The sequence below is a fragment of the Pantherophis guttatus genome, chromosome 3, assembly GCF_059756535.1.
Source record: "Pantherophis guttatus breed Tessera chromosome 3, ASM5975653v1, whole genome shotgun sequence".
NCBI lineage: Eukaryota > Metazoa > Chordata > Lepidosauria > Squamata > Colubridae > Pantherophis > Pantherophis guttatus.
In genome coordinates, this window is record NC_142065.1 from 29612253 (window position 1) to 29639627 (window position 27375).

General features: G+C 38.5%; 1 protein-coding gene across 3 annotated transcripts in view; it reads right to left on the reverse strand.

Moving 5' to 3' along the window:
* Positions 1-27375, reverse strand: part of PPP1R16B (protein phosphatase 1 regulatory subunit 16B) — a 106114-nt gene that overhangs the window by 57641 nt on the left and 21098 nt on the right. For all 3 annotated transcript variants that reach the window (XM_034413937.2, XM_034413938.2, XM_087889180.1), the window contains one exon: positions 10446-10842. In XM_034413937.2, coding sequence (XP_034269828.1) covers positions 10446-10692 — 247 coding nt within the window. In that variant the 5' untranslated portion in view covers positions 10693-10842. The remainder of the gene's footprint in view (positions 1-10445; positions 10843-27375) is intronic.

The following is a 27375-nucleotide window of genomic DNA, read 5'->3' on the forward strand; positions in this document are numbered from 1 at the left end:
CAAATGCAGGGTAACAAGACTTCATATCCCACTACATATGTCTAGTTGCTTCCCTGTTTTGCTGTTCTTTTTTTTATATAATAGCAACATATAAGCAGCAAAAAAGTCTTCTGTTTTAATGTGAGAAGCAAATCTACTTTGCAATCACTGAAAAAGGTGTCACAATGAAAGAGCAGCCATGTATGTTATGGAAAACATCACCTACCTCTTCCTGTGCCATGAGTGGAAAGCACAGAGGCACTTCCTGTGAAACAGGAGAGAGGAAAGGGTGTGTACTAGTCATTACATTCCTAAACTGGGTAATTGCTGCCAAGTGGAAAAACTTTTCAAATTCAACTACTGGATCACAGCCAAATCAAGTAGTTTTGCTGCTGAATTCAATGACAACAACACAATGATAACGAGAACGATGACAATGATGAGGATGAATCTGCTAATCCAATTCATAATTATTGAAGTGCTGCTTCAGAAAGTAGGATGCAATTTACTTTTGTTCTGCTGTCCTTAATAGAAGACAGGATGAACTGAACTACTATTTCATATTTCCAATGGAGAATTCTGTAGTGACGTTGTCACTACATGGGCACATCCATTAAATATTTTTGACAACTGCAAGGAATTGGTTATCTCTGCCTGCTTCTGTATTTTTTTTCCTATTTTCCAATCTAGCCAATAAATCTGAGATTACCTGATTATTTCCAAAAAAAATAACAACCTTAGTTAACTGTTTTGAATCAGCCAAGTTCAACTACATATTGTACACTGCTTAGAGACAATTATGTTGCAAACATACATATAAAAATATGTTCTAACTTCTAAATACTTGAGAGTGCCACATTTTAATTCATACCTATGAAATGGAAGTTATCATTCTTGCTAGCACATATTAAATGCATCCGATTGGTTATGAAGCTACTACCAATTTTTCCATGTCCAATCCAATGTTCTGGTGGTTTCTTGGTTCTTTAACCAAGAAAACCTCAATGCCTTAGATAAGGAAACATCAAAAACTGCCTCTTCTTGGACGAAGATGTATTTTGCATAAAGATGTTCATCCGTGGCTATGTGAAATGGGCAGGAATTCAAAATTGTTCACATATGGCCCTAGTTGCTATAAGCTTCCAGATGCAATCTATGGTCCTGATTTGCATTACCTTATATCATAGGGCTTGGATATTTGGGGTATTGCCTATCTTGTGTGTTTTGTGCCCATCTCCTATGATCTGACCCAGATGGTGTGCTCTGGCTCCCACTGATCAAGTGGGATGTAAGCATTGTGATCTGGTGGGATCCAGAAGTAGACCTCTGCCATAGCATCTGTCCTCCATAGGACCTCTCTGTTTAAGCAAGTTCTATCCATGAATTAGAATGAATAATAGACCCCTATGAGATGTTTCAGTTATTTAATTAATTGTTGCTTTCCCCCAGACTAGTCACTGAACAAGTGACTTGCTTGGTAAATGAGGATTACCTATGCAATTGAGAGCCAGCATAGCATAGTGGTTATTGCACTAAAATAGCAGTGGGTAGACCCAGGATCTAGTCTTCCCTTAGCTACAGAAGCCAGCAGAGTAGCCTCTGTTCCACTCTCTCTCAGCCCGAATAAGTGTAAAGCTCTATAACAAACTAACTGAAGAACAAGCCTCACTGTTGTTTCAGGTATTGATTGCTTTTGTGTAAGAATATTCTCCATATCAGTCCCTCAGTGCCTGCTTAAATAACCATGTCTTCACTAATCTTCTAAAGAATAGCAAAAGGATATGTACCTCATTTCTGGAAGGAGTCACAAACCATTGGTTTGCTTTATTAGGCAGGTCATTAGTGCAGAATGATTGCTGATGTTTGTATCTAGAATCTTTGCTCTTGCAAATAGCCTCTACATCTCCTTCATCGCACAAAGCATTTGTTTTGAAAGCAGACTGTTTATTGCCTGAAATCTTGAAGAATTTGTTGAATTTCAATGGTATAAGCTGAACAGATGTACAGTGACATCATTTATGTGTTCTGGGGCAGCTACCAAGGGATCATTTAAAAAGGTTCACCTGCACTATGCAGTGATTTGCCTGGAACTGCATTGCAATTATCCATTTTGGGTGGAAAATTCTTTCCATGGATCACATCTTTCTCCATGACAAAAAATACAAGCATAGAAAAGTACTTCACGCAGTCACATTAGCATATAATCCTGAACCAAATACAAAGACAACCATACTTAACCTAGACCCATTAAACCTATAGAACATAACTGACAAGTTGCAGTCTACTGTAAATATGCATATTAACATATGCACCAATAATTACACTCTTAAATGTACTGCAAATCTCAAAAAATATTTTATGGCTTGGTTTACATGACACATCTAGCAATAAGGATAGCCTTATTCTTTTAGCACCCGACAAACAGCCCTACAACTTCCCCATGCATGAGGGCCTCATCATGGCTAAATCCAGATTTAAGCTTATTCAGTGAATCACATACGAATATGCAATATTTGAGCTCAAACAATTGTATAAGGCTGCAGAGAAAAGAGAGTTCCAGATCCACTTTTGAAAGGTACAGAAATTGCTCAGAATAGTTGAAAATCTTAAATAGCGATGGTGTAGTTAACATGCAGGTGGTTGGGAAACTAGGATTGTGCACAAGTTTGATAATAAAACTAACATTTTACATAAGAATGACAGTTCTAAGAATGCAAAATAGAATGTATGAAAATTACTATCCTGCTCTAACGCTACTGACCATTTTTAGATTTGATTTGCATCTGACAGCAGGAGAATTTAGTCACAAAGCTTCTTTTTAGAGACCAGGCCCAATGTCAGGGAGAACAACCAAACACAGAATCCCTCTGAAGACATGAAATTTTCCATACTAAGTCAAAATATAAGTAATTTTTAGCTATCAGAGGCTATTCCTCCTGGATTGTGTTTTTTGGGGGGGCACTATCATTCTTTAGATTACAGGGATATTTGAAATCAGACCACACATATATTAACAAAAGCCTGTCATAAAAAACCAGAAAAAAATGATAAAAGGTCTGATAATTTCATTTTCTGTAAATAAACTTATTCTGAAGGGAAGCTGAAATCTTTATCAACTTTCCCATATCTAACACTCCCTGATTTCTAGTGCAGTACCAATAGATATGAGACTGGTTGGGGAAAGATGATCTGTATTTTAATAAACTTAGAACATTGGCGTTTGAGAAGCCATAAGTAATATTGGCTAAATCACTGTGGTGCCATAATGATGAAGCATTGTCTGTGTGGGCAATAAATAATATATTTTATCTATATACACACAGATGCGAGGGATCTTCAATTATACAAGAGAAAGAGCAGACAGACTGAAACTGTTTGGTGATCCTGGAAGGGAAGGAAACAGAAAAAAACAATTATCACCCCAATGTCTTTATTTTCTAATTTGCACTTACATTTATTTAAAAGCCAAAGTTATTATATACAATTAAAACTTTTTCACTGTGATGGCAATAAAATTACTGCAGTGTTTTGTTCAGCATCATTGATGTTATCTAGCCAGAAATGCATTTTGACATGGTAGTTATATTGCATTTTAGCATTTTCTTCATTAAAAATATGAATAGGCAAATCTTTAGGGACAAGTGTAAAGTTAAAAACTATTTGTGGATGTTTTCAGAAAGTGCTGTAGTGATGGTTTTTCTATTTATAAAATGTCTGCCATAGTAGCTGGGGTACTACTACTACTCTTGGTGAACATTAGATAGCAGTGAAGAATTAGAATTTTTGCTGCCATCTTGTGATCTTCTGGATTTTTGCATCATCACATCTGGTTTTTTGAAACACTCTTTCTTTAGGTTAAAAAAGTTTGATTTCTTACTTAAGTTTCAGATAAAACCTCTACTGTGCATGACACTGACATGATAGCAGTGTTCCAATATCTAAGCATTGTCAAAAGAAGAAAGAGTCAACCTATTCTAAAAAGCACCTGAAGGCAGGACAAGAAGCAATGGATGGAAACTAATCAAGGAGAGAAGCAACTTAGAACTAAGGAGGAATTTCTTGACAGTTAGAACAGTTAATCAGTGGAACAACTTGCCTCCTGAAGTTCTGGATGCTCCAACACTGGAAGGTTTTAAGAAGATATTGGATAACCATTTGTCTGAAATAGTATATAGGGTTTCGTGCTTGAGCATGGGGTTGGACTAGAAGACCTCCAAGGCCCCTTCCAATTCTGTTATTCTGTACTAACTTTGTATCACAGTGTTATTAAGTATATAACCTTGCAATTCTATAAGCCTTTAATCAATCAGTAAACTAGACTTTGAATTACAGGTTGAAAAGTTAATGAAATTTGTTAAGATGAGTTTGAAAGGTGTATAGCTCTCCTCATGTAATAACAACTCCTCACCTACCAAACTACTGAAAAAATAACTAGGTGGCTTTTCCCCCTTTGACTTTTAAAACTAGTCAAAGTTTTGCATTTCAGGTTAAAGTATACTTAAAATATCTACTGTCATCATTGGCACTTGAAAACAATCTCAATACATGTTTTATATACTTTTAATATGGAATTGCCATGATCCCAATCAAATTCAGATTCAATCATTTCTAAAAACTACTTTGGCTCGAATATAGCAACAAATATCCTGCATTCCAATTTCCCACCTGATTTACTCTGTCAGTACAATATTGAAAATCCTATGAATGCCATGCAGCTATTGCTTAATAGGCTGCAAGTCACCCTACACTTAAGAAAATATGCCTTCCCTGAAGTGGCCCGTACAATCAGTTAAAATGATCAGAAGATTGATTAAATATTATTTAGCCAGTTCACAATTCTCACCATCTGCTTTCAGCTGCCAAAATCAATGACAGAATAATGTGTCCTCAGATTTCCCTGTTGAGATCTGGCAACACAGAGTTTGCAAAACAGATGGCTACTTTAAAACAACCTGCCAGCTTGTAAAGGCAGTCCAATGCACTTCATTCAGATAAACTGGTTAATACAAGTGCTGCAACAAATATTTGCTGCCTTTAACTCAGAGCTAGACGACCTGTGACCTTAGTGATGTTGCAAGATTGTTGGTTTTTTTATTTTTAAAAAGTTTTTTATTAATTAATAAAAAACGTGATGTTGCAAGGTTGTTGGTTGGAATTTGATATCTGTGCACCAAGGGGTGAAATTCAAAAATTTTCCCTACCGGTTCTGTGGGCGTGGCTTGGTGGGCATGGCAGGGGAAGGATACTGCAAAATCCCCATTCCCTCCCCACCAGCCAGAGGTGGTATTTGCTGGTTCTCCAAACTACTCAAAATTTCCACTATCAGTTCTCCAGAACCTGTTAGAACCTGCTGGATTTCACCCCTGCTGCACATTTATGCCACTGTATGTATTTATGCATTTATGTATTGTTGAGCTGTGAATTATTATAGTGATTTATTGTAATATCTTTTTTTTTATTTTAATGTATCATTGGTGTACTCCCATCCTTGTGGACTATGACACTGCATAAATAAAGTAAATAAATATTAGTCTTACAGTATAGAAAGACAAACTGTAAAGCTAAATGCAGTCCTAAAATCTTTTTTTGTTATTGTGTTTGCAGGATCCTTTGTCCCTTCAAATTATATAACTGACATTTGATAATGCAATTTGATAATGCAGCTAATTTTCAATGAGATTGTTAGCCAGCAGAAAGTGGCAGTACATGTTCCATTAACACACGTAAAGAAACAAGATAAAACAAAAATAAATATTCCACCCACAAAAAAATGGGTACCAGGAAGGGAAGAAAAAAACTTTCCTTAGTGTGTGACATACTTCTGTTCCTATAAACTCCTCACCGTGCTGTCCACTTAGTCCTTAACCATCCAAATTTGTCTGTAGTATTTTGATCGGCTGATGTAAACAAATCTTCCCAAACTGTGTCCTGATATGAGGGATTTTGAATCCTGTTCTTTTTTATATTGGCTAGGAATGTTGTGATTTAAAGTCCAACATATGTGGCAGAATCAGGGATAGTCTGGTGAAGACTTCCACATCAAAGTTTCATGTAAATATTAGAAATCTTAATATGGCATTCCATTTCTGCGAGGGTTTGGATTTGGGTTCCATGAAATCATAGCAAGGAAGAGACTTCATACAATATCTAGTTTAATCTTCTACTCTGAGGAAGAATCCACTAAACCCTCTCTGACTGATAGCATGTACCACCTACGCTCCTCCATTTGAAGATTTTCATTGAGGAGGAATCCATCACTGTTCTAGGTAGTCTGTTCCACTATCAAGAAATTATCCCGAATATTCAGCCAGAATATTCTTTCATTTCAACTTATTCATATTTGTTCTGCTCTTGATATCAGTGGAGAGCAGTCTTGTCCCCTCTTGCACATGAGAGCTTATACGCAAATATTTGTAGACCCCCACCACATCGCCTGTTAGTTTTGCCTTTGTCAGTTTAAACCTGTCGAGCTTCTACACAGAGCTTGATTTGCAGACCTCATATGATCCTAGTAATTCTCCTATAAATCCCCATAAAATATTCCATATTTCTTTTAAATTAAAATTTTAGAACTACATACTCTAAAAGAAGCACAGGATACAGTGGAATATTATCCCCTGATCAGAGGTGGGTTTCAGCAGGTTCTGACCAGTTCTAGAGAATCGGTAGCAGAAATTTTCAGTAGTTCAGAGAACCAGTAGTAAAAATTCTTACTGGCCCCGCCCCCATCTATTCTCTGCCTCCCAAGTCCCAGCTGATTGGGAGGAAATGGGGATTTTGCAATAACCTTTCCCTGGATTGGGAAGGGAATTGAGATTTTACAGTATCCTTCCCCTGCCATGCCCACCAAGCCATGCCACGCCCACCAAGCCACACCCATAGAACCGGTAGTAAAAATTTTGAAACCCACCACTGCCCTGATGCAATTTGGACACATTTATTATTTAAAGTTGTTACCTAGTCTGGTAATGAAAAGTCTGCAAAAAAACAACCAAGTTCAGAGAGCACCAAGGACTCCACATTTCAACCCTGAGCTACAAATATTCTCTCCTTTATTAATTGTTATTATCATTGTAGCCCAAGACTGCATTGACTCTTTTAGCTTCTTATCTCATCACTTGCTAATATTCTTCCGGTGCTCCATTTGTAGTCCTAGCTCTTTCCACATGTACTCTGCCAAACCAGATCTACACAAATTGACATTTGTGAATTGGATTTTTCTATGCACTTCTCATAGGTGAATACCACTATGTTTGGTCTAATGTTCAAGCCTTTCAAACTAATTTAGAATTGTGACTTTTGTTCATTAGTGTAGAAGCCAACCTCCTAGTTTGGTGTAAACCGTAGCTCAGTGATCTACTTCTCCAGAAGGATTCACATCCTAACACGTTGTTAAATATTGACAAGGACCTTAATAACCTTGAACATTCAGCCCTATCCAACAAAATGTTGCAAAAATCTGCACTTAGGAAAAAGATGCGCAAATACAAGATAGGCAGTACTGGCTACGCAAAAAGCATGGAAGGAGAGGGATGAACAGGAAGGAGAAAAAAGGACAGAGAACTGAACTTAATAACAAGAATCTACATTACCTATATATCAAAAAGCAAATAACATTCCAGACAAGTCTTGGTTATTCTGCTATGGTACCATCTTGATTTTTTGGACAACTCCCTGTGGCACTCCTATTATTTATTTAGAGTATTTACACTACGTGGTGCTTATAGTTCTGCCTTCATATTAAGTACAAATGGACTGTAGAATTTTTTTGCTTCCATCTAGTTAGTCACGCTGAGACTTATATCTCTAAGCAAGACAAAAGTAATCAGATTTTACTTGCAACTTCACTCAAGTTGTATTGTTATTTATAAATATAAAGCTTTTGGGGCAGATCTCCAGAGTTACCTCTGTGAAAATAATTACACTGTGGATATATACTGCCTGACAAGATCATTCAAATTCTTTATTATTCTCTGGATTTTGCTTCCTTTCCTCATGCCTACCTATCAATCCTAGTATAGACTGACAGATTTTAAAGTAGGAATTATTTTTTGTTCTGTTTTCCCTCCAGAGCCTAGTATGTGAGAGCTAACCCTATGGCTGATATGAGACAAACAAGCAGCAACACTTGAAGCAAGGTATGTTAAGACTCTGGTAGGTTTTCTTTTCCCCTTGCTTTCTTTGTTAAATCTAAGCGAGAGGATAAATAGCAAATATCACACATCTTTTCTCCTTTGCCTTGAGAAAAAAAAATGGTATGAAACACTTCAAAGTTAATATTCTTACATATTCATGCAGTTTTAGATGCAGTTTACAAAACCATTTTTCCCCAGGGATGTCCAGACAGCATGGAGAAAAAAAAATTAAGACGTCTCTGCCTTTTTTATCTGCATCACAGGCAGAAGTTCGATTGCACCAACATGGCCACCAAGATATATTCTGGGAATTCCAAATCCCATAATTCCCAACTAGCATCCTGTCTAAGAACTCTAGTAAACTGTAACTGTAACTGTAGTAAAACATATCTGGAAGTCAACACATTGGGGAAAACTACCTCTTAGCTTCTCTTGCCCCCTCACTACCTAGCCTATAACAAGATCCACAACAAGAAGCCAAAATGTGGTTTCTTTGATTTTGATTTAAGAATTCCATTTTGGGGGGAAATAGTTTCTTCACTAATTAAACCCTTATTGTAAGCCCTATCTATGCACACTTAAATGAGAGGAACTAGTTTCAGTTGGGCCTTTTCTGGATACATACTGGAGAATTATAGAAAACTAGAAGAATTAAAATTGAATAGATAGCAATAGGACTTGTGTATATCACATTTTTATGGAAGTGCGTATACTGAAGAATATACATTCAAGGTCAGCCCTACTAGAACCCAAGGGGAAGCAACTGTCTTGGAAGAGAAGTGGCAGTAGGAGCCAAATTCTCATCTACTTTACATATCATCACGTCAATGAAATCTAGCTGAGCAAGGATGGGATCATGCTAGGTAGAGAAGAGATAAACAGCTTCTTTGTATGCACTGCATTGCAATAAAAATGTCACCAGCCTTGCTTTAAAGAAGAGCAAGGCAAGATACACAGCTGAAAAACCAATCATCAAAGGAATGTCAAGTTATGCCTTGAGGCAACCGTTTTTACACTGCACCCTATATATCAAGTTCTGAAACTATAGCAGATAACATCAATAATTTCATAATGTAATGGTATAAATTAATCTCTTTCAAATCCTTCAAATATATCTTAGCATTCTTAAATGTATTCTACACATATTTTCCCCCTTAATTTTTTTGTTACGCGATATTTTACAAATCATTCTGAATAAAATAAAATCCCAAATATTCACAAACATTATCCAAATAATATTTTCTATTTCCTTATTATATTTACTACATCATTGTATTTACTACTGTATATCAACATATATCATTTTTGTAGTTATTCATTTGCTGAGTCATGTCCGACTCTTCGCGACCCCATAATATGTCAGGTCCCTCTGTCCTCCATTTTTTCTCCTCCAGTCTTCCCAGTCTCATGTCCACTGTATCAATGACATTATTGACATATACCAAATATTTTTCCAAACCAGCAATCTTTACTATCTGAGTTCATATTATCCTTGACATTATCCTAATTCAATGATTTATGCCTAATGTTAGAAGCAGGAATAGGAAGTGTCTGGAATAATCTTAAAATTTAACTGCACCTTGACAATTTATTATAAAGTTCAGAAACGAGTATATGGCATTTTCTTTTAAGTCACTTTAAAATGCTTCTAATGGACCCAGGACTAATTTCTGTTCTACATTTGGACTAAATATAAAAATCAATGTAAGAAAATAATTTCATCAAACTACTTTGCATGCTAGATAAAAACATCTATCACAGCTAAAAACTTTTGGAGACCAAATTAAGCAATTCTATCGTTGCTCACACAATATCATTTATTGTGGCCTGGTTTTCAGATATTAACTAACTGACCTCCTACACTGTGTGAACACAGCCACATTAAATTCTTATGCAAAATATATCTATCAGGAAGAAGGACAATGTAAAGATTGTACAGAAAAAAATATGCTGCTTTCATTAGCGAATCTAATACGACCTAACTAAAGTATGTCTTTAGGGAAATGTCTACAAAACAGTTCAAGATCAAATGGTGCCAACCTTGAAACAAACTGCTCCAAACTTACTGGAAGTAATTTCTGGGCTAGAAAACAAAACAGTCTAGACCAGGTATATAAGTAATAATCAGGAAAAGATAAAATGTGGGCAACACAATTTCTAAACATAGACGATCAAAGGATTCCTTCTCAAGCAGCTGTTCACCTGGGTTGTGTGTAGACTACCACAATTTAATATCTTATTTGGTGGAACACTATTTGGTGCTTTAAAATGTCTTCAGACAAACTTAAGATTTACAAAATTCATGTGATTTTCACTTTTAGGATTTCTTACCTTCCTCAATATCGTTCCTTAACGAAGCTTCCAGCAATGCAACACTGGCCTCAAAAGACACCTTCTTGGAGCAGACAACGTTCCTCTTTTTCTCGTGCTTCCGCTTCTTGTGCTGCATCTCCTTCTCATACTGAGCCCATTTCTTCAACTGCTGAGCCCTGCGTTTCTGAGCAGTTCGGAGTCGCTCTAGGGTAGGTACCTTATCCAGAAGATGGAGCTCTGTCAGCAAGTCCATATGGGTGTCCATTTCTTCGACAAATTGGTTGATGGGCCCAGCCACACAGCTGCTGAACCTGTAGCCCTGTCTAGGCGACTATGTGACAATTATCTGGCCTTAAGAGAACATTCTGAGTCATGAGTGGTACTTCTCAGAGTTTGAGGAACACATGGTGGAATCCTGAAAAAAAGATAAAGAGGGCCAAAAGTGACTATATATCGCGTCCTAGATTTAAAAAACAAACAAACAGGACAAGGGAAAAGATTCAAAATAATATTTTGCCAAACAGCATACAAGTAGTCCTTGATTTACAACCATTCATTTAGTCACCATTCAAAGTTTTACAATGGCACTGAAAAAAAGTGAGTTATGACCATTTTTCAGAGTTATGACCATGGCAGCATCCCCATGGTCATGTGATCAAAGTTAGGATATTTGGCAACTGGCATGTATTTATGATGGTTGCAGTGTCCCCAGATCATGTGATCCCCTTTTGTGATCTTCTGACAAAGTCAACAGGGAAGTCAGATTCACTTAACAACTGTGTTACTAATTTAACAACTGTTGGCTTAACAATTGCACTGGTTCACTTAACTGTGTCAAGAAAGGTAGCAAAATGAGGCAAAACTCACTTAACAACGGTCTTGCTTAGCAGTAGAAATGTTAGGTTGTAAGTCAAGGACTACCTGTACTACCATATTATAGAAAGCAATGAATTTATAATTCTTATGAAACAAATTAAAATTAAGAAGAGCCTTTTCTCAAAAAGGTTGTCCAATAGCAGATATCTGGTCGGTCTTTAAATTCTAGCTAGATGGAAACTAAGGAAAGCTTAATTTTAAAAGATTTTGTATGTGCTGTGTTACCTTATGCTAAGAATCTCAGAAATAATGTTGAACATTTGCTTTATTATATTCATAGGCTAATCATGCCAAAATCATAGTCCATAATGAACGTAAACATAAAAACCATGATTATTATTTTAGGCATTAAAAACTAGATCAGAGATCACTGCAAATAGGGTTATCAACATGACTGAAAGAGGCAGGATAATATAAAAATTAAGTAGTTCTGAATGGGGATATTGATAAGATTATAAACATTCATTATTACTATGTATAATGTAAAATATTTAGGCATATAATTTATTTCTGCAATACTTTAAGCTGTTTTAACCTGTGGATAGAAGTTCTGATATAACTATTTTTACGATCTAAGGCAAGGGTGTCAAACTCAAGGCCTAGGGGCTGAATCCAGCCCGCAGGGTGCTTAGATCTGGCCCATGGGCCCACCCTGGAAACAGCAAAGGACCGGCATGCGGTGCCTCTGCCAGTGAAAAGGGAGCTTGGGAGAGCTGCGTGCGACCCTCCTGGGCTCCATTTTGGGCGATGACGACCTCCTGCAACCCTCTGCCAGCAAAAATGGAACTTGAGGAGGCCACACACGGTCCTCCCGAGCTCCCTTTTCACTGGTAGAGGGCTGCAGGCGGCCATTGCGGCCCAAAATGGAGCCTTGATGAGTGACATCAAGCTGGCCACGATGACCCTGGCCATGCACCTCCAGCCCCCCGAGGTCAAGTACAAGCCTGATGCGGTATTCAATGAAATCGAGTTTGACACCCCTGATCTAAGGAGGCTTCATTGTAAAAATAACTATAAATAGCTAATCTGCAGTCCAAGTGACAAAGAAAAGATTTCTGTTGGTCAATGATGTAGCTCTCCAGTCTGAATGAGTGACCTTATGCAAATTAATTGAAGTCAGAGGCAGCTTCCCTGAAAAAGCAACTGAGGTCCGAATCTATAGATACAGATATAGATAGGGTTAGGGTTAGGGTTAGTCCAAAATTTCTGTTGTTAAGTGAATTTTGCCCCATTTCACAACCAGTCTTGCCACAGTTAAGTGAATCACTGTAACTGATAAGTTAGTAACCTGGTTGTTAAGTGAATCTGGGCTTTCCCATTGATTTTGTGAGAAAGTCGCAAAAGATGATCACATGATCCCAGTCATAAATATGAACCAATTGCCAAGCATTTGAATTTTGATCACATGATCATGGTGGATGCTGCAAAGGTTGCAACTGTGAAAAGCGGTCGTAAGTCCCTTTTTTCAGTGCCATTGTAACTTTGAATGGTCACTAGACAAACGGTTGTAAGTTGAGGACTATCTGTACCGCCTTGCTGACTAATAAGGGGGCATTCTGTGTCTCCCATAGTTTTTGGAATGCTTTTGTGTTTCTCCTATTGCATTTTTAATTTCATGCTATCCTTTTCAACTGGCTGTAATATAATCACCTGGGGGCTTCCTAAACTGTAGGTGTAAAAATATTGGAACTCTCTGTTCTATAGAATTTTGAAAGACAATTTAAGAGAATGTTGTTAGAGCAGATATGAACCCATTTACTGTTCATTGTTTGGAACACTGAGGGACCTTGCTATAGTACTTTTCCTTTCTGACCGTTTTGCTATAAAGTAGTTTTTTTCAACAATCAATTGGCAATATTAGGAGCTTCAGATTATTACAACTGGAGTGCACTAAGATTTAGGTTAATGGAGTGCACTAGGGAGAGATTTTCTGCTTGGTTACTGAATTGAAAGAGGTATTTTCCTATGTATTATTTTTTGAGAAGCAGTAAATCCTACACATTTGAACTATTGATACCGTGAATGAAGATCTGTTTTTACTTTTACTTTTTTAAAAAAAATTATTTTCCATTTTTCCAATTTACATAACAATAAGCATTTTTTAACAGTACTGTGTCATGTGTCTCTTACAGTTATCTACATTTATTTCTATACATTTTTGTTTCTCTGTTCTAACCACTTATACCACTTATCCCAAACCTCATAAAATTCTGTTTCTTCCTTGCCTTTTATTTCTAATGTGAGCTTATACATCTCGGCACATTCTAATATCTTATGAATAATCCTCTCGTTGGCTGGTATATTTTCAAGTTTCCAACATTGGGCATAAACAATTTGTGCTGTTTTTACTTTTCCAACAAAAGTAGTTCAGACATTGATAATGTTGTATCAGCGTAACTAATTTCAGCATATTACTTCTTCTTTCCCTACATCTGACAAAATAACAAAGAAGTGTCACTGCATTTCTTCATATAAAACCAAGGAGTAGAGTACTAGATCTGCAATGCACCCTGGTTGGTCCTTGGATTGGCCAGGATCCACTGCAGAGGTGGGTTTCAGCAGGTTCTGACCAGTTCCGGAGAACCGGTAGTGGAAATTTTGAATAGTTTGGAGAACTGGTAAATACCACCTCTGACTAGCCCCACCCCCATCTGCCTCCCGAGTCCCAACTGATCAGGTGGAAATGGGGATTTTGCAGTATCCTTCCCCTGCCATGCCCACCAAGCCACGCTCACCAAGCCATGTCGCACCCCCAAGCCACACCCACAGAACCAGTAGTAAAAAAATTTTGAATCCCACCACTAATCCACTGTTACTCTGGTCAGCATACACTACTATGGTACAGGAGGGGGAAAAAAACTCAATTCCTGCAGCATCTCTTTCCAAAATGCCTCATCCTTTGGAAAAGACGTCAAAGGAAGAATTTTGGAACAGAAGAGCATGTCAGATTCCACACAATGCTGCCACAGAGAGACTTACATGGTAAAATGAGACAGGGAGGAAAACAGAGCTGAAATAAAGCCTTAGGATGGATAGATACTCCTGGAAGCAAAAGCAGAGATGGGATTCTGAAGAATTCAACTCCTACTCAGCAACCTTGGGGGAGAAAACCCACATTTGATTAAAACCATATATGCAAGTACTGTATCTCTCCCCAAAGTATTATGTTGCCGGGATGATTTATGTAAAACATGCAGGAAGTTTTTTCTTTCTTTCTGATAGTTGTAAAGTACATTTTTCATGTAAACTGTTAGAAAGAGGGGGAGGGAGAGAGGGAGGGGGAGGAGCGATAGATCACAAACCTGATGACTAGAGCAGACTATGGACCTCCAGTTCAGTATTTGGTTTTCATAGAGGCTAAGCAGATTTGTTTAGGAAGCCAGCAAGCAGGTCTTGAAGATGATAAACAATTTATATTCCCTAGAATTTATAAATACAATATTGCCTCTAGTTTCAGAAAGGATAGCATATACCCATAACAGCTAGTAGTTATTGATAGTCTTATTTTCCCTAAATGTATCTGACCCCCCTCCCATTCCACAACTTTTCTGCACATGTGCAGAAGCTGCACATGCGCAGATCACCTATGATGACATCCAGGTCAGTTGGCGGAGCCTCCTGACAGTTTTACTACCGGTTCTTGGAACCGGTCTGAACCGGGGGCAACTCACCATTGGATTGAACCCTGTGGAGCAAGGGGCATCTGTAGTTGGAAAATTGAGGATCATTGGTTGCTCTCTCCCCTCTTTGGAAGAGCTTTATAGCTCCCGCTGTCTTAAGAAAGTTCAAAATATTCTTAAAGATCCATTCTCATCCTAGGGAACCCTTTTTTTGAACAGGATTATAAAAACAAGGACAAATAGGCTGAAAAACAGCTTCTATCCCAGGGCAGTAACTATATTGAATTCTACTATATAGGCCAATATTAATGCAATATCAGTTTTCAATTCAATTGTATAGAATGTGAAGGATGTGTGTTTGTGTTTTCTTTTTATAATTATAATGTACACTGAAGATGGCATTTAATTTCATTGTACGAGGTGCAATGACAATAAACTAAACTACCGTGGTTCCCCAAAACTAAGACATGTCCAATAATAAGCCCAATTGGGCTTTTGAACGCATGCGCTAAAATAAGCCCCCCCCCATAGATGCATGCGCAGCTTCTGTGCAAACAATACGACGTGAGGATGCAAGGCCGGAGAGGGAGGGGAAAGGGAGGGGGAACATGCCCCATGCACCTCTGCCATGCATGCAGAATGGCTTCGCAGAGGCTACTCCTGCAAACCCTAGCTCGCGCACCCCTTCTCTTAGTGGTGAGCCAGATGCACCGCTGCCACTCAGGAGAAGGAGAGAGAGAGGAGGCGCTGCGAGAGAGCCCATTTCTGATGTTGTTCTCCTCCCGGGCAGTGGCAGCGCGTTTACCTTCTCGAATCTGGCTTGCCGATCTTGGCCGGCGAGGGGGTGTAGTAAGTGGGGAGGGTGACGCTGTGAGAAATGAGACGGGATTCCTCTTGCCCAGCATGGCAGGAGCTGGAAGTCAGGTAAGATATGGCGGAGAAGACAGGTGAGATACAGACAGGGAGAGAAGCAACAGGAGTGAGTATCATCCCATCCACTTTTATTTGGTAATGGCGCGCTGACCATTTAGCCAGATCTCGACTCCACATCCTTTGGAGATTTGGGAGGTGACTATTTTTTCCCCCTCACTTTTCTCTCCCCGCCCCAACTTCATTCTTTAACCAGGAGGGGAGGGCATGGGATGAGGCATTTCTTGATTCAGCTGCACAAGTGGCCTTAAAGCGCTGCCCACCCCCCTCAGCCCCGAACCCGACAGCAGAGTGAATCCTCCCCCCTATCTCTTGCAGCCCAGTTCGTGCAGCCCGGACATTGAAGGCTGGGGGAAGGCTGGGGGGAGGCATGTGCAAAGACGTCCGGGTGGGTGGGAGGCTCTCACCACCACCGCTACCAGTTCATCTGATCTGGGGCAAACCAGTAGCAACCCACCACTGTTTCCAGTGCTTTACAGCCCTCTCTAAGGGATTTACAGAGTCAGCATATTGCCCCCAACAATTTGGGTCCTCATTTGACAGACCTTGGAAGGCTGGAAGGCTGAATCAACCTTGAGCCTCCAAATTGCAGGCTGCTGGCAATCAGCAGAATTAGCTTGCAGTACTGCACTCTAACCACTGCGCCACCATGGCTCATCCTTGGTGCATCACCTAACCTCTTCAATTCTTATTGCACATAATTTGGTTCCTTATTCAACCGCATAGGCATTGTCTCCTTACAAAAGTACAACATATGTTCATGACCCTGATCAAACAGAACTAATGTTACCACAACCATTCTTTACACATTAATCTAGAAATACAACCAAGGAGGTATCACCCATTCTTGCTTTACTTCTTGCTCAAAGCTGAAACATCCACTAAACAGTCCATTTATAATAACACAGTACACTTTACTTCCATCATATACCATTTTTTTCATTTTCAATAAGCAATTTCAACTCCATATACATGCAAAATATTCCATAATTCAAGGATATTTGTTTCATATGTTTTCTGAAAACCAAAAATATGAAATAAGCTTTCTCACATTAACACATTTTTCAGTTATCTGCTAAAGAATATAAACATGATCTATGCTTCCCCTACAATCAATAAAGCCACACTTCCCAAATTTGGCTCAATCTCACATCTTGTAATTTTTCAATCAGAATTTTGCCAGTTTCTCAAACCCAACTAACAAAGTCATCCCCCTTTAGTTTCTGTATGCATTCTTGCTATCTTTGTGTAGAGGAACATTAATAACATTCTTCCAATCTTCAGGCACAGATAAAAGCTTCACTCACATGTTAACAAATCATATATTAAATCAATTAAGCAAGCCATACCTATATTTTAACATTTATCCAGTTGCCTTATTTATAACTATTTCCTCATTTTCAACACTCATACAGTATTTATTACAATCTTTTAATGATGATGATGATGACCAGAATATTTACAGCATTCATTTCAGTTTCACTCCTCAACACAGCATGAGGATTCCCATACAAAAGACAAACACTCTAAAACCATTTTTCATTTTGGATTGGCAAAAACAGATAAGTGTGTCCATGGACAGAAACTGTTTTGGGATTATTATTTTTTAGGTCTTCGTGATCATGCTCACAATCCAACAATTCTTTTGTCTGACACTTCAATTCTATCAAGTTATGGATGCTTTGAGTTAATATTTTAATAATAATAATAATGCTCCAATATCTAAGGGGATGCCCCAAAGAAGAGGGGGTCAATTTATTCTCGAAAGCACCAGAAGGCAAGACAATAAACAATGGATGGAAACTAATCAAGGAGACAACTAACCAAGCAACCTAGAATTAAGAAGAAATTTCCTGAAAGTTAGAACAATTAATCACTGGAACCACTTGCCTTCAGAAGTTGTGGATGCTCCAACCCTGGAGGTTTTTTTAAAAAGATTGGACAACTATTGGTCTGAAATGGTAGGGTTTCCTGCCTGAACAGGGATTGGACTAGAAGACCTCCAAGGTCCCTTCTAACTCGGTTATTCTGTTATTTCTATGATGAAAAGATTTTACTCTCTTCTAAGTGGGATTCACCAATTGGTACAAAAGAAGGACATAGTGTTTATTTATGAAGGTATTTTTTTCTAGACTGGGGGAATCAGCAAGAAAGGATGTGGCTTCTCAACCAAGACATGCAGCTTTTACTTTTAGCAAATCAGCAATTGCCATCAAGTAGACACCTCTTTGTTTAACCACAAAACGAAGCACCAGCAGCATTGCTCAGAGATAGGCTTATAGCTGCATAGAAATCAATGCAACAGTTGCTTTGAGCAGCAATTGGGAACAGGCGGACATGCTGATCCATTAAATACCTAAACCCTTGAGGGAAAAGCAACTGGCCAGTTTTTTTCCCCCTCAACTTCAGTGCAACAATTCATTAATTAGCACATGGCACAGTTCAGAAACTCTATGTGGATCGCCACTCTGTTCACTTTTCAAAATGACCTAGTTTCCTTCCTGGAGTAGGGAAAAAAAAAAGAACAGAAGCAGAATAAAGACATTGTATTTACGATTTTCGCTTTTTGTACACACTGGCCAGGCCTAATTACAGCAGCACCGTAACGTATGCACACCTGTGAAGCAGCGGAAGCCAATGGATCGATCAGCACTTTCTCCCCCCACCCACCCACAGCTCTTCTCTACCCACCCAGATCTGTTTCCATGAAGCAGCAGCCAATCTCTTTTGAGATATGCCGAGAACATCCTGCAAGCTACAAAGCACTTACTACAAACACAGAAAGGAGAACACAAACTACCCAGGTGACCAGTTACAGAGGAAGAAAATTGGCAAGATCAGGCCATTCTATTGTGACAAGCCTACAGAGTTCACAATTCCCAGGAGTACAATAATCTGAAAAGGGCCCCCCAAGGCAAAAATGGAAAGCCCAGGCATTCTCCAGCTTTCTTCAATTAATAGGAAACCAGACCAATTCTAGCTAACCTGTATGTGAAAGAAAGACCTCTTATGCCGCCAATACTGATTTGCATGCTGAAATTGTACACTTACCTTTTCACTTATTTCCCCCCATCGTTAAATATACTGTCTATTTTAATAGAATCGAAGTATACTTGGTATTGTTTATTTGTACAATTAAAACTTGTTTTTGCAATTTATCTCTCTCTTACAGAGTTATTATTTATACTTTACCATCAATTTTATTTTTTATTGGGCTATAACGTAAGCTGTGATTAATTCTATTCTGTATTTTGCTGCTATTGTCATTCTCATCTTCTGTTGCTTTTCCTCTCAGTTTCATTTGCAGAGTATTCTTCACACAATCTAAGTGGTGGCTCTCAACCTTTTCTTCATCATGGATCCCCTTTAAATATCTTTTGTGGCCACGGACCACTAAGATTTAAGATTCAAATTGCAATGTTTCTTTAAGCTTTTGCAGACCCTCTGTGACAACATTGTGCCCACTCCCCAGAGGTCCATGGACCGTTGGTTGAGAACCACTGTTCTTTCCTGATTGATATAATTCCTCTGGGCTTTCTTTTCTAATTTTGCTATATCAAACAACTACACACTTTGTAGAACAGATTGAAACTAGATATTCTTTGATCAAATACTGAAATTTCTACCCTGTTTCACTTGCTTGATCTAATGGACACTTTTCTCTCTAAGCATTCTAGGATAAGGGGAGAGAAGTGCACAAATCAGATTAGAAACTGTGAAGCAAATTATGTATACCACATACCGCTCTTGCTGATATGGGATGTAGCATGATGCAATATTGGGATGGAGACTCAGAGCAAAAGAGAAAGAATAACATTCCATTTCATCTGCTTTCTCTTCCCCCAATCTATCACTGACTCTCATTCTTGTACCAGAGAGGCAATCTGGTGTAGCAATTAAGGCATCAGACCAAGACAAGGAAGACCCAGGACCTAACTCCCACCTGATTGTGAACTTTATTGATGACTTGGTGTAGGGAGTAAGGACAGAGATATGCAGGAAATATTGCCAAGGGAAAAGAAGCTAAAGGATTTTTTTAAAAGTCCAGAACCATGTGATAACATTGAAGAAGCTCAGTTGGACACATCCCTGATTCACTGGCCTATGAGAGGAAGAGAGAAGGTACAGCACAATCAGTCTTGCACTTAGTGGTGGAACTGACTTGCTTGCAGAGTATCAAAAAGATCTGATTTTGGTCCATCGCTGTAGAGAGTAAGGAAAATGACCTTAATGGAATTATGCAAACTCCACTGCCAAGGCAACAAGAGTGTCCTGGTAACATTCGGAAGTGGTTCTGACAGATACTTCCCTAATTCACTGAATTATAAGGCGAAAGAAGTGGCAGGCACTAGACAACCAGCCTTGCAAGATTCTGTTATTATAACCAGTCTTAACCAAAATAGTTTTATCCTTTCTGTAGAGTTGATTTCCTGGTCTGATCTACTTAATGGGGCAAACACTTGGATCAAATATTTTCCCTCACTCTAACCTACTTCACAAGCAAATGCATGGTAAAAAAAGTCAAGACTGTAACTCCAACTATGCATTGCTTCCTTTTTATGTGCACACTTAAACAAAGGATAGGGTTTTGGTTGCATAGTGGCAGCCATCCTGACAGGTTTGTTTTTACTCCCTTATGGATATTTCTACTCACAGGATTGTTATTTTGAACATGTCTTGTATGTCAATCTAACATCCTTAAAAGAAAAGTGAGGTAACTAGTAAATCCCTCTTTGTACTTAACGGAATACATTTCTACATACTGCCTCTTAATGCTGTTAATCTACGTCCATTTCTTCAGCAATTACTGTCACTGAAATGTATAAAATTTATTTCTAATTGATTGTAGATTAATCTGGTAAATTATACACTTGGGATGACTGGTAACATGAACCCAGTAAAATAATGTTTATAATAGACCCACTTGGGCCAACTGTTCAACTTCCTTTTCCCTGCCTTTCTTATTATATAATTATCACTATTAACAAATTATGGCTCTGATCATATATGAACCTCAATTAGTTATCCATTACTAAAAAGAACCTGTTTGATAAAAAAATGTTGGCGGAAGGACAGTACAAGCACAGATAAAAAGCAGACAACTTGTTTTTTATTTAACAATTTTTCTCAGCAACCATCATTAATCAGACATTGTAGTTTCTGTACAAAGTGGCATTTATATCCACTTGAATGCACATGATCACTGATTAATGAATAATTTGTTGTTCAGAAAAATCACATTTTTAAACTGTTAATTTCCAAAAGGATTCAGTGACTGCTTCGGGCAATCCTCCGTACTAAGCACCTTTTTCAGAAGAAACAATTCTGATTTTAATAGCTTAGTTGAATTCCATGCTTCTAATATTCCACTAAGTAATTATCTGACTATCCACAAGCCTGACCTGGTAAAATCCTAATATGAACTCCCAGATATGACTTTAAAAAGAAGGAGGAAAGAAAGATAATTTTGAAAGAAAAGGTCTAGTGTCAGCTTGGGAAAAAAGCTATTATCAGAGAGGGCAGCAGCAACTACTATTTGATCAACTTAATTAAATATACCTTCAATTATTGTGAGTCCTTCTCTCTGCCCCAAAAATTCTATAAAGTGAAAATTGGCAAGATGCTATAACATTTCTTATACAGGGAGCCTTTGACTTACAACTGTTTATTTAATGGAAGTCTGGAATGAAAACAACTCTGGAAAGGATGAAGCAATACTGGACATTTTATAAAGCACTATTTTATAAAGCACTCCTGGACATTTCAAAATTTTGCAGCAGTACCCCTGCTGTGACCCGTGACATGATTGCGATCTGGGTTCTTGGCAACTGTTTGCACTTACAACCAGTTATCAAGTGCCTTGTGATCATGTGGTTGCCATTTGCAATATTCTCTACTGACTTTCATAGAAACTCAGTGGGGAAGCCAGTGGGGAAGGTAGCAAGCTTTTGCCTCCTGCTGAGAAGACACTCTCATCTCTGAAGGTTAAAAGATTTTGGCTCTATTCCTGCTGAATTCCTTCGACAGGTAGCTCTATCAGCCAATGCTAAGATTAATGGGAACCAAAATTCAAGCAGTGTGTGGAGAGTCAGCATTTGGCCATGAGGTGGGAAAGGCCCAGCATAGGCCATGCATGAATGTCTCTCCGCTTGTCACATTTTAACTCTTTTGAAACGGAAAACATTTTGAGGGAATTCCTCCCATGGACCTTTTTCAGATCAAGAAACAGAGAAAGCAAGGAGGTTGCACAGCAATAGACAGAAATGGGAAGCCGAACACTGTGTCACCTAAGAAGTTTGAAACTAATTAGTTGTCAAACCCATCACCACTGCACCATATTTACAAAATATGTTCAGGGGATCAATTTCCAGAAAACTACCCTCAGAGTGCCCAGATAACATCATGTAGGAGGAGAATAAATCATATTTTGCACATCCTTACCACTGCACGTACTATATAATAAAATTCCAAAGAACAAGATTTTTTTAAAAAAACTGCAAGATAGATTTCAGTATAGTATTACATTCAGTGAAAGACAGTTGATTACAGCAGTTAAGGCACCAGACTAGAAATAGTGAAAATGTGAGTTCTAGTCCTGTGTTAGGCCCAAAGCCAGCTGGATGATTGTGAGCCAGTCACTGTCTCTTAGCTCTAGAAATGAGGCAATGGCAAACCAACTCTGAAATCTTGCCAAGAAAATTGCAGGGACTTGTCCAAGCAGTCATCAGGAATCAAAGACTGACTCGTTTTACGGATATAAAACACTTATATCGAAATTAATCAAGAAGCATAGGTGAAATTAGCTGAGTGGAAGGACCTGAGTAGAACAAGCTCTGATCTGATGAGATCTGACTTAGATCCTGGGATGGTTTTGGGGCTTGGCCCATCTTGCTGATTCCTTCCCTTAGTATTGCCAATTTATGTCAGGATTACTGCTGCACTGGTTGTAAGGTTGACAAATGTACAAGCACCTTTTCATCCATGCCAAAATCTTGAAAAAAATTAAAAAAAAGTAGAAGGCAATACCTAAAGGCAGATGTTTTGGAACCAGTCTATCCTGCTTTAGGAAATGGAAACTGTAGTCCCTACCATAATCCCTTACCTTAATAATTGGTATGCTCTTAATAGTCCATGCCAAATATTAAAGGACAAATCGCCAAATGCTGGAAACACCTGTTTTGAGTTTCCTTGTATCTGTCAACTAACTAACTAAATAAAACTTGGACGATCCTTCTAATCATCATTTTGGGAACAGGTTTATGTAACAGTCTTTCCACATATGCAGAAAACCAAAAATAAACTGAATGGAAGATTCATTATTTTCCACATTCGTAAGAGAAACCAGGTTGCTAAGTAGCTTCTGATCTTCATTTCTAAAAAACAAATATTGCCAGAATGACATGGCTTTCTTCTCTGTGGCTAAATCTCATCCCCAGGAATGTGTGAGTAAAATAATCACATTAAGACAGTATGATCATAGAGTGTACTTCCCATAGTAATCTGTATCTTGTAAGTTTAATACACTAATTTGATTGCTTTCTATGAAATATAATTTCACCATCTACACCAGTGATGGTGAACCTATGACACAAGTGTCAAAGATGACACACCACAATATTTTGGGTGTCATTAATCACTTAAATCAATACCTAACTACTATTCACAAAAGACCCCCCCCCATTCTCACATGATTTGCAAAGGCTGTGGAGATCATATGAGAATGTGGGGGGTGTTCTCGCATGACCCCTGGACCTTCAAAAGTCATATGAAAGGACTGTGCTCTCAAGCAGTCTCCAGAATCCCTGAAAGTCACACAAGATTGAGGAGTGCTCAGAGGGTGCAGAGGCCGTAGAAGAGCCTTCTCCAAAGCTATTTCAAGAACAAGGGCCTCATGTGACCCAAACCTGCCTCAGGTATGCCACAGGGGCCTGTCAACAGAAAGGGAACATCGCCTGAAGGTAAGTGGATTGCGACATATCCTGGAGATCACACATGATTGGACTGGAATTTTTTTAAAAAAAATGAATATGTAAAAAATTGTTTCTCTTTTGTGTGTGTGACAAACTAGCAAAATCAAGTAAGGTGTTTTCCAAATTTTTGACATGCCGAGTCCAAAATAATTTACCATCACTGACCTATATTTTAAGAGAATAGTTTTAATTTTATACAACTGAGCATTTTTTAATGCAAGGAAATAACTGTGCTGTTCTAGTAAAAATAAAGTGTATATTAGAAACTCTATGGAAAAAAAGCAAGAAGCAGGAAAATTGTGGCTGGAACTTACTCATTTTGCAAATACAAATCATGCTGTACAAATTCAGGCACTGTGGTTTGCAAACCACAATTTATACATTTATTTTAATTTTGTCTCAAATTGTATTTACCAGTTTCTTAAGGCAGATTTATATATGCTTAGAGATCACTCTTGGGCACATTTCTTATATTGATCTAAGATTGCAGTAAAGTAACTGACTGAATTACCATGTTATGCTAAATAAAACAATATTTGAAGAGTGTTTTTCTACGAAATGTGAACCCAGCTTCTTTCTGCCATATCTTTGCAAAAAATTCTGAAGACTTCTAAACTAACATCCATTTATGGACTTTAAACATATGGGGCAGCATGTCCAAAGTAAGAGGAAAGGCTGTAAGTCACTGATAGAGCATATAGTTTGCATGCAGAAGCTCTCAGATTATAGTTCATGTCTTAAGCCAGTTTCATTGACAATATGAGTTAAATAGATCATTTTCATAAACTCCTTTGGAGTGCTTGGTCCAAAGATGCCTCATGTAATCAAGTTAAGTTACAGTGTTCTAAAAGATGTATACAGAAATGCTGCCGGTTGCCAAATCAAATCCACAAATCATCGTAATTATTATTTTAAAAACAACTGGATAGCTTGGGAACACTGATAGTATAGAACAGTGTGCAGCAGACCTCTTCAAGTTCAATTTGGAACTGGAAATGTCTCTGTGCTAATCTATCATCAGTCAACCTGAACTTTATTGTCAAAGAAGAATGCTTGCTGTTCAAGAGACAGAAAGCTTACATTTCCTTAAATCCATCTTGTTATAGCCAAATTGGTGGCTCCAGTTCATCTCCTTTTTGTAAAAGTATCATGAAGCAAAAGAGATTACCATTATTGCAAGGAGATCCAGCAACACAATATAGGGGGAAGTCCTCTAGAAGAATAAGAATAAGATTGTAGTACACATCTTAACAGTGTCATGTCAGATCTTCCAATCAGTGGTGGATTGCCCCCGGTTCAGACCGGTTCACAAGAACCAGTAGTAAAACTGGCGGGAGGCTCCACCCACCACCCCAGATGTCATTATAGGTGATCTGCGCATGTGCGCGTTAGCAAACTGAGTGCACGAGCAATCCGTTCTGAACTGGTAGTAAAGGTAAGTAGCCCCTCCCCTGCTTCCAACGTTGAAGATTTGACTTTTTCCTTAGGTTGTGGAGCCAGGATGTTGGGGGGGAAACTCAGTATGCATTATTTTGTTCTAGCTACAGATAGAGTTGTGAAGAACTTTAGCTTTTTTTATGTATGGTATTATGAACTTTATACTGAAATTATGTATGCATTTAGTTAGCTGCTCATTAATTTGGTTAAGACACTGCTTTATTGACTTATTATGTGCCATCAAGTCATTTTCTACTTCTGGCCACCACATAAATTAAAACAAACTTAAAGTTAATTACAACAAAATAGATAAAACATAAATTGCTTAAGAAATGTGCTCCTGTTAATTATTTAAATAAATAAAAATAACTATTAGTACATTTAATTAATTTAACCCTTCCACAACAATTATATTGTGCAAATTCTAAAGAACTTCAAAATAATTAACAGCGTAAACTTCTAATATTCTGGCTCCCTATATCAAAAGGTTTGACATTAATCCAGCATTCATCTACCCTTCCTTCTATTTCATGCCATGTGGAAAGTGCAACTCCTGTCAAAATTCTCTTTCCCATTTGACTTTATATGTAATAGGAAGCTATTCCCATTCGTTTTCACAAATTAATCACCTACTAGGAATTAATAAGCAGGAACATTCTTCAATCACCTGAGCTTTAGAACTCTGTAGAGGGCTGGTGAATAACCAAATGTATGCAAATGTAAGTTCAACTTTTATACTGAAATCAGAATATTATTTCTGTGGAAGAATTGTGAATCTGTACCAAAACATATGAGTATCTTCCTCAATCTGGCACTACAGATGTGCTGAAGTAAAACTCCATCAGCCTGAGCCAGTATAGCTGATGTTGTCTTTCAACATTTGTGTGGGTGCCTACACTGAAGAAAATCGCTTTAGGTTTAGCTTCAGAAATGAGCATTATTCCGTGATTGAGGGCACTGAAGCGTAGCCATTTATCTGGAAGCAAAATCTTTAGGTCTATTACCAATAGGAAATTCCATACCATTCAGTTCCAGATTTCTAAACACTGTTTTGGCATAAGCAATTTACAATTAAGAAGAAAGCTACATATTGCAGAACTGCAGAATCAAGCAAATTGATCAAAGCCAAGTACTGATCTATAAAATGTGGCCTGAGACAAAGAGAAGATGAAAACCAAGCATTCACAAGCGTACTCCCTTAACCCAAGGAGAAAAACATTGTTCTAGTTTCCCCGAGATAAAAGGTTGTGCAAAGGAAGTTTGTTTTTCTCTCTTATCAGGAATTTAGTGTTTTGGGAAAATAACTCCAGTTGTCAACATCTAATCAGAAATGCCCAAGGCAACTTATTTTTGAACAACAGCTGTTAGTGGAAAACAATGTGCAAAGCCCCCATAGTTGAGCACTCTGAGATAGATTAGTGTTGGCTAACCTTTTTGCCATCGCATGCCAGGAGCGGGGATGGGAGGGGTTTGCACGTGTGTGTGCCCACACCCATAATTCTATGCGCCCTGCCCCCGCACATGTGTGTGTGACACACACACACACCCCGCTCCTGGCATGTGATGGCCCAGTAGGCCCATTTCTCTCTCACACCAGGCTCCAGAGTCTTCCAGAAGTAGGCAAATGGGCTGTTTCTGGCCTCCGGAGAGTCTCCGGAGGGAGGCCGTTTTTGCCCTCCCCGGACTCCTAGAAAGACTCTGGAGCCTGGGGACAACAAAAAACAGGCCTTCCCCACCACCACCCCGAGGCCCTCTGGAGGCAGGAAACAGCCTGCTTCCCTACTTCTGGTGGGTTCAGAAGGGTAGAAAATCAGCTGGCCGGTGCACACATGCGCGCCAGAGCTGAACTCACATGCCCACTAATATAACCATATTAGTGGGCATGTGAGTTCAGCTCTGGCGCACATGCGTGCCACCTGTGGCAGGCATGTGTGCCACCTGTGGCACGCGTGCCATAGGTTCGCCATCACAGTATTAGATGGACCCAATTTAGGAAAGTGTTTCTTGTGACCTGATTGTCATACAGAATGCTAAGCTTCGGACATCACATTAAGCTCTTCTTTGTTTTAAACATTGGTTTGTAAATGAATTAAAATTATGTCTGAACCAGGACAC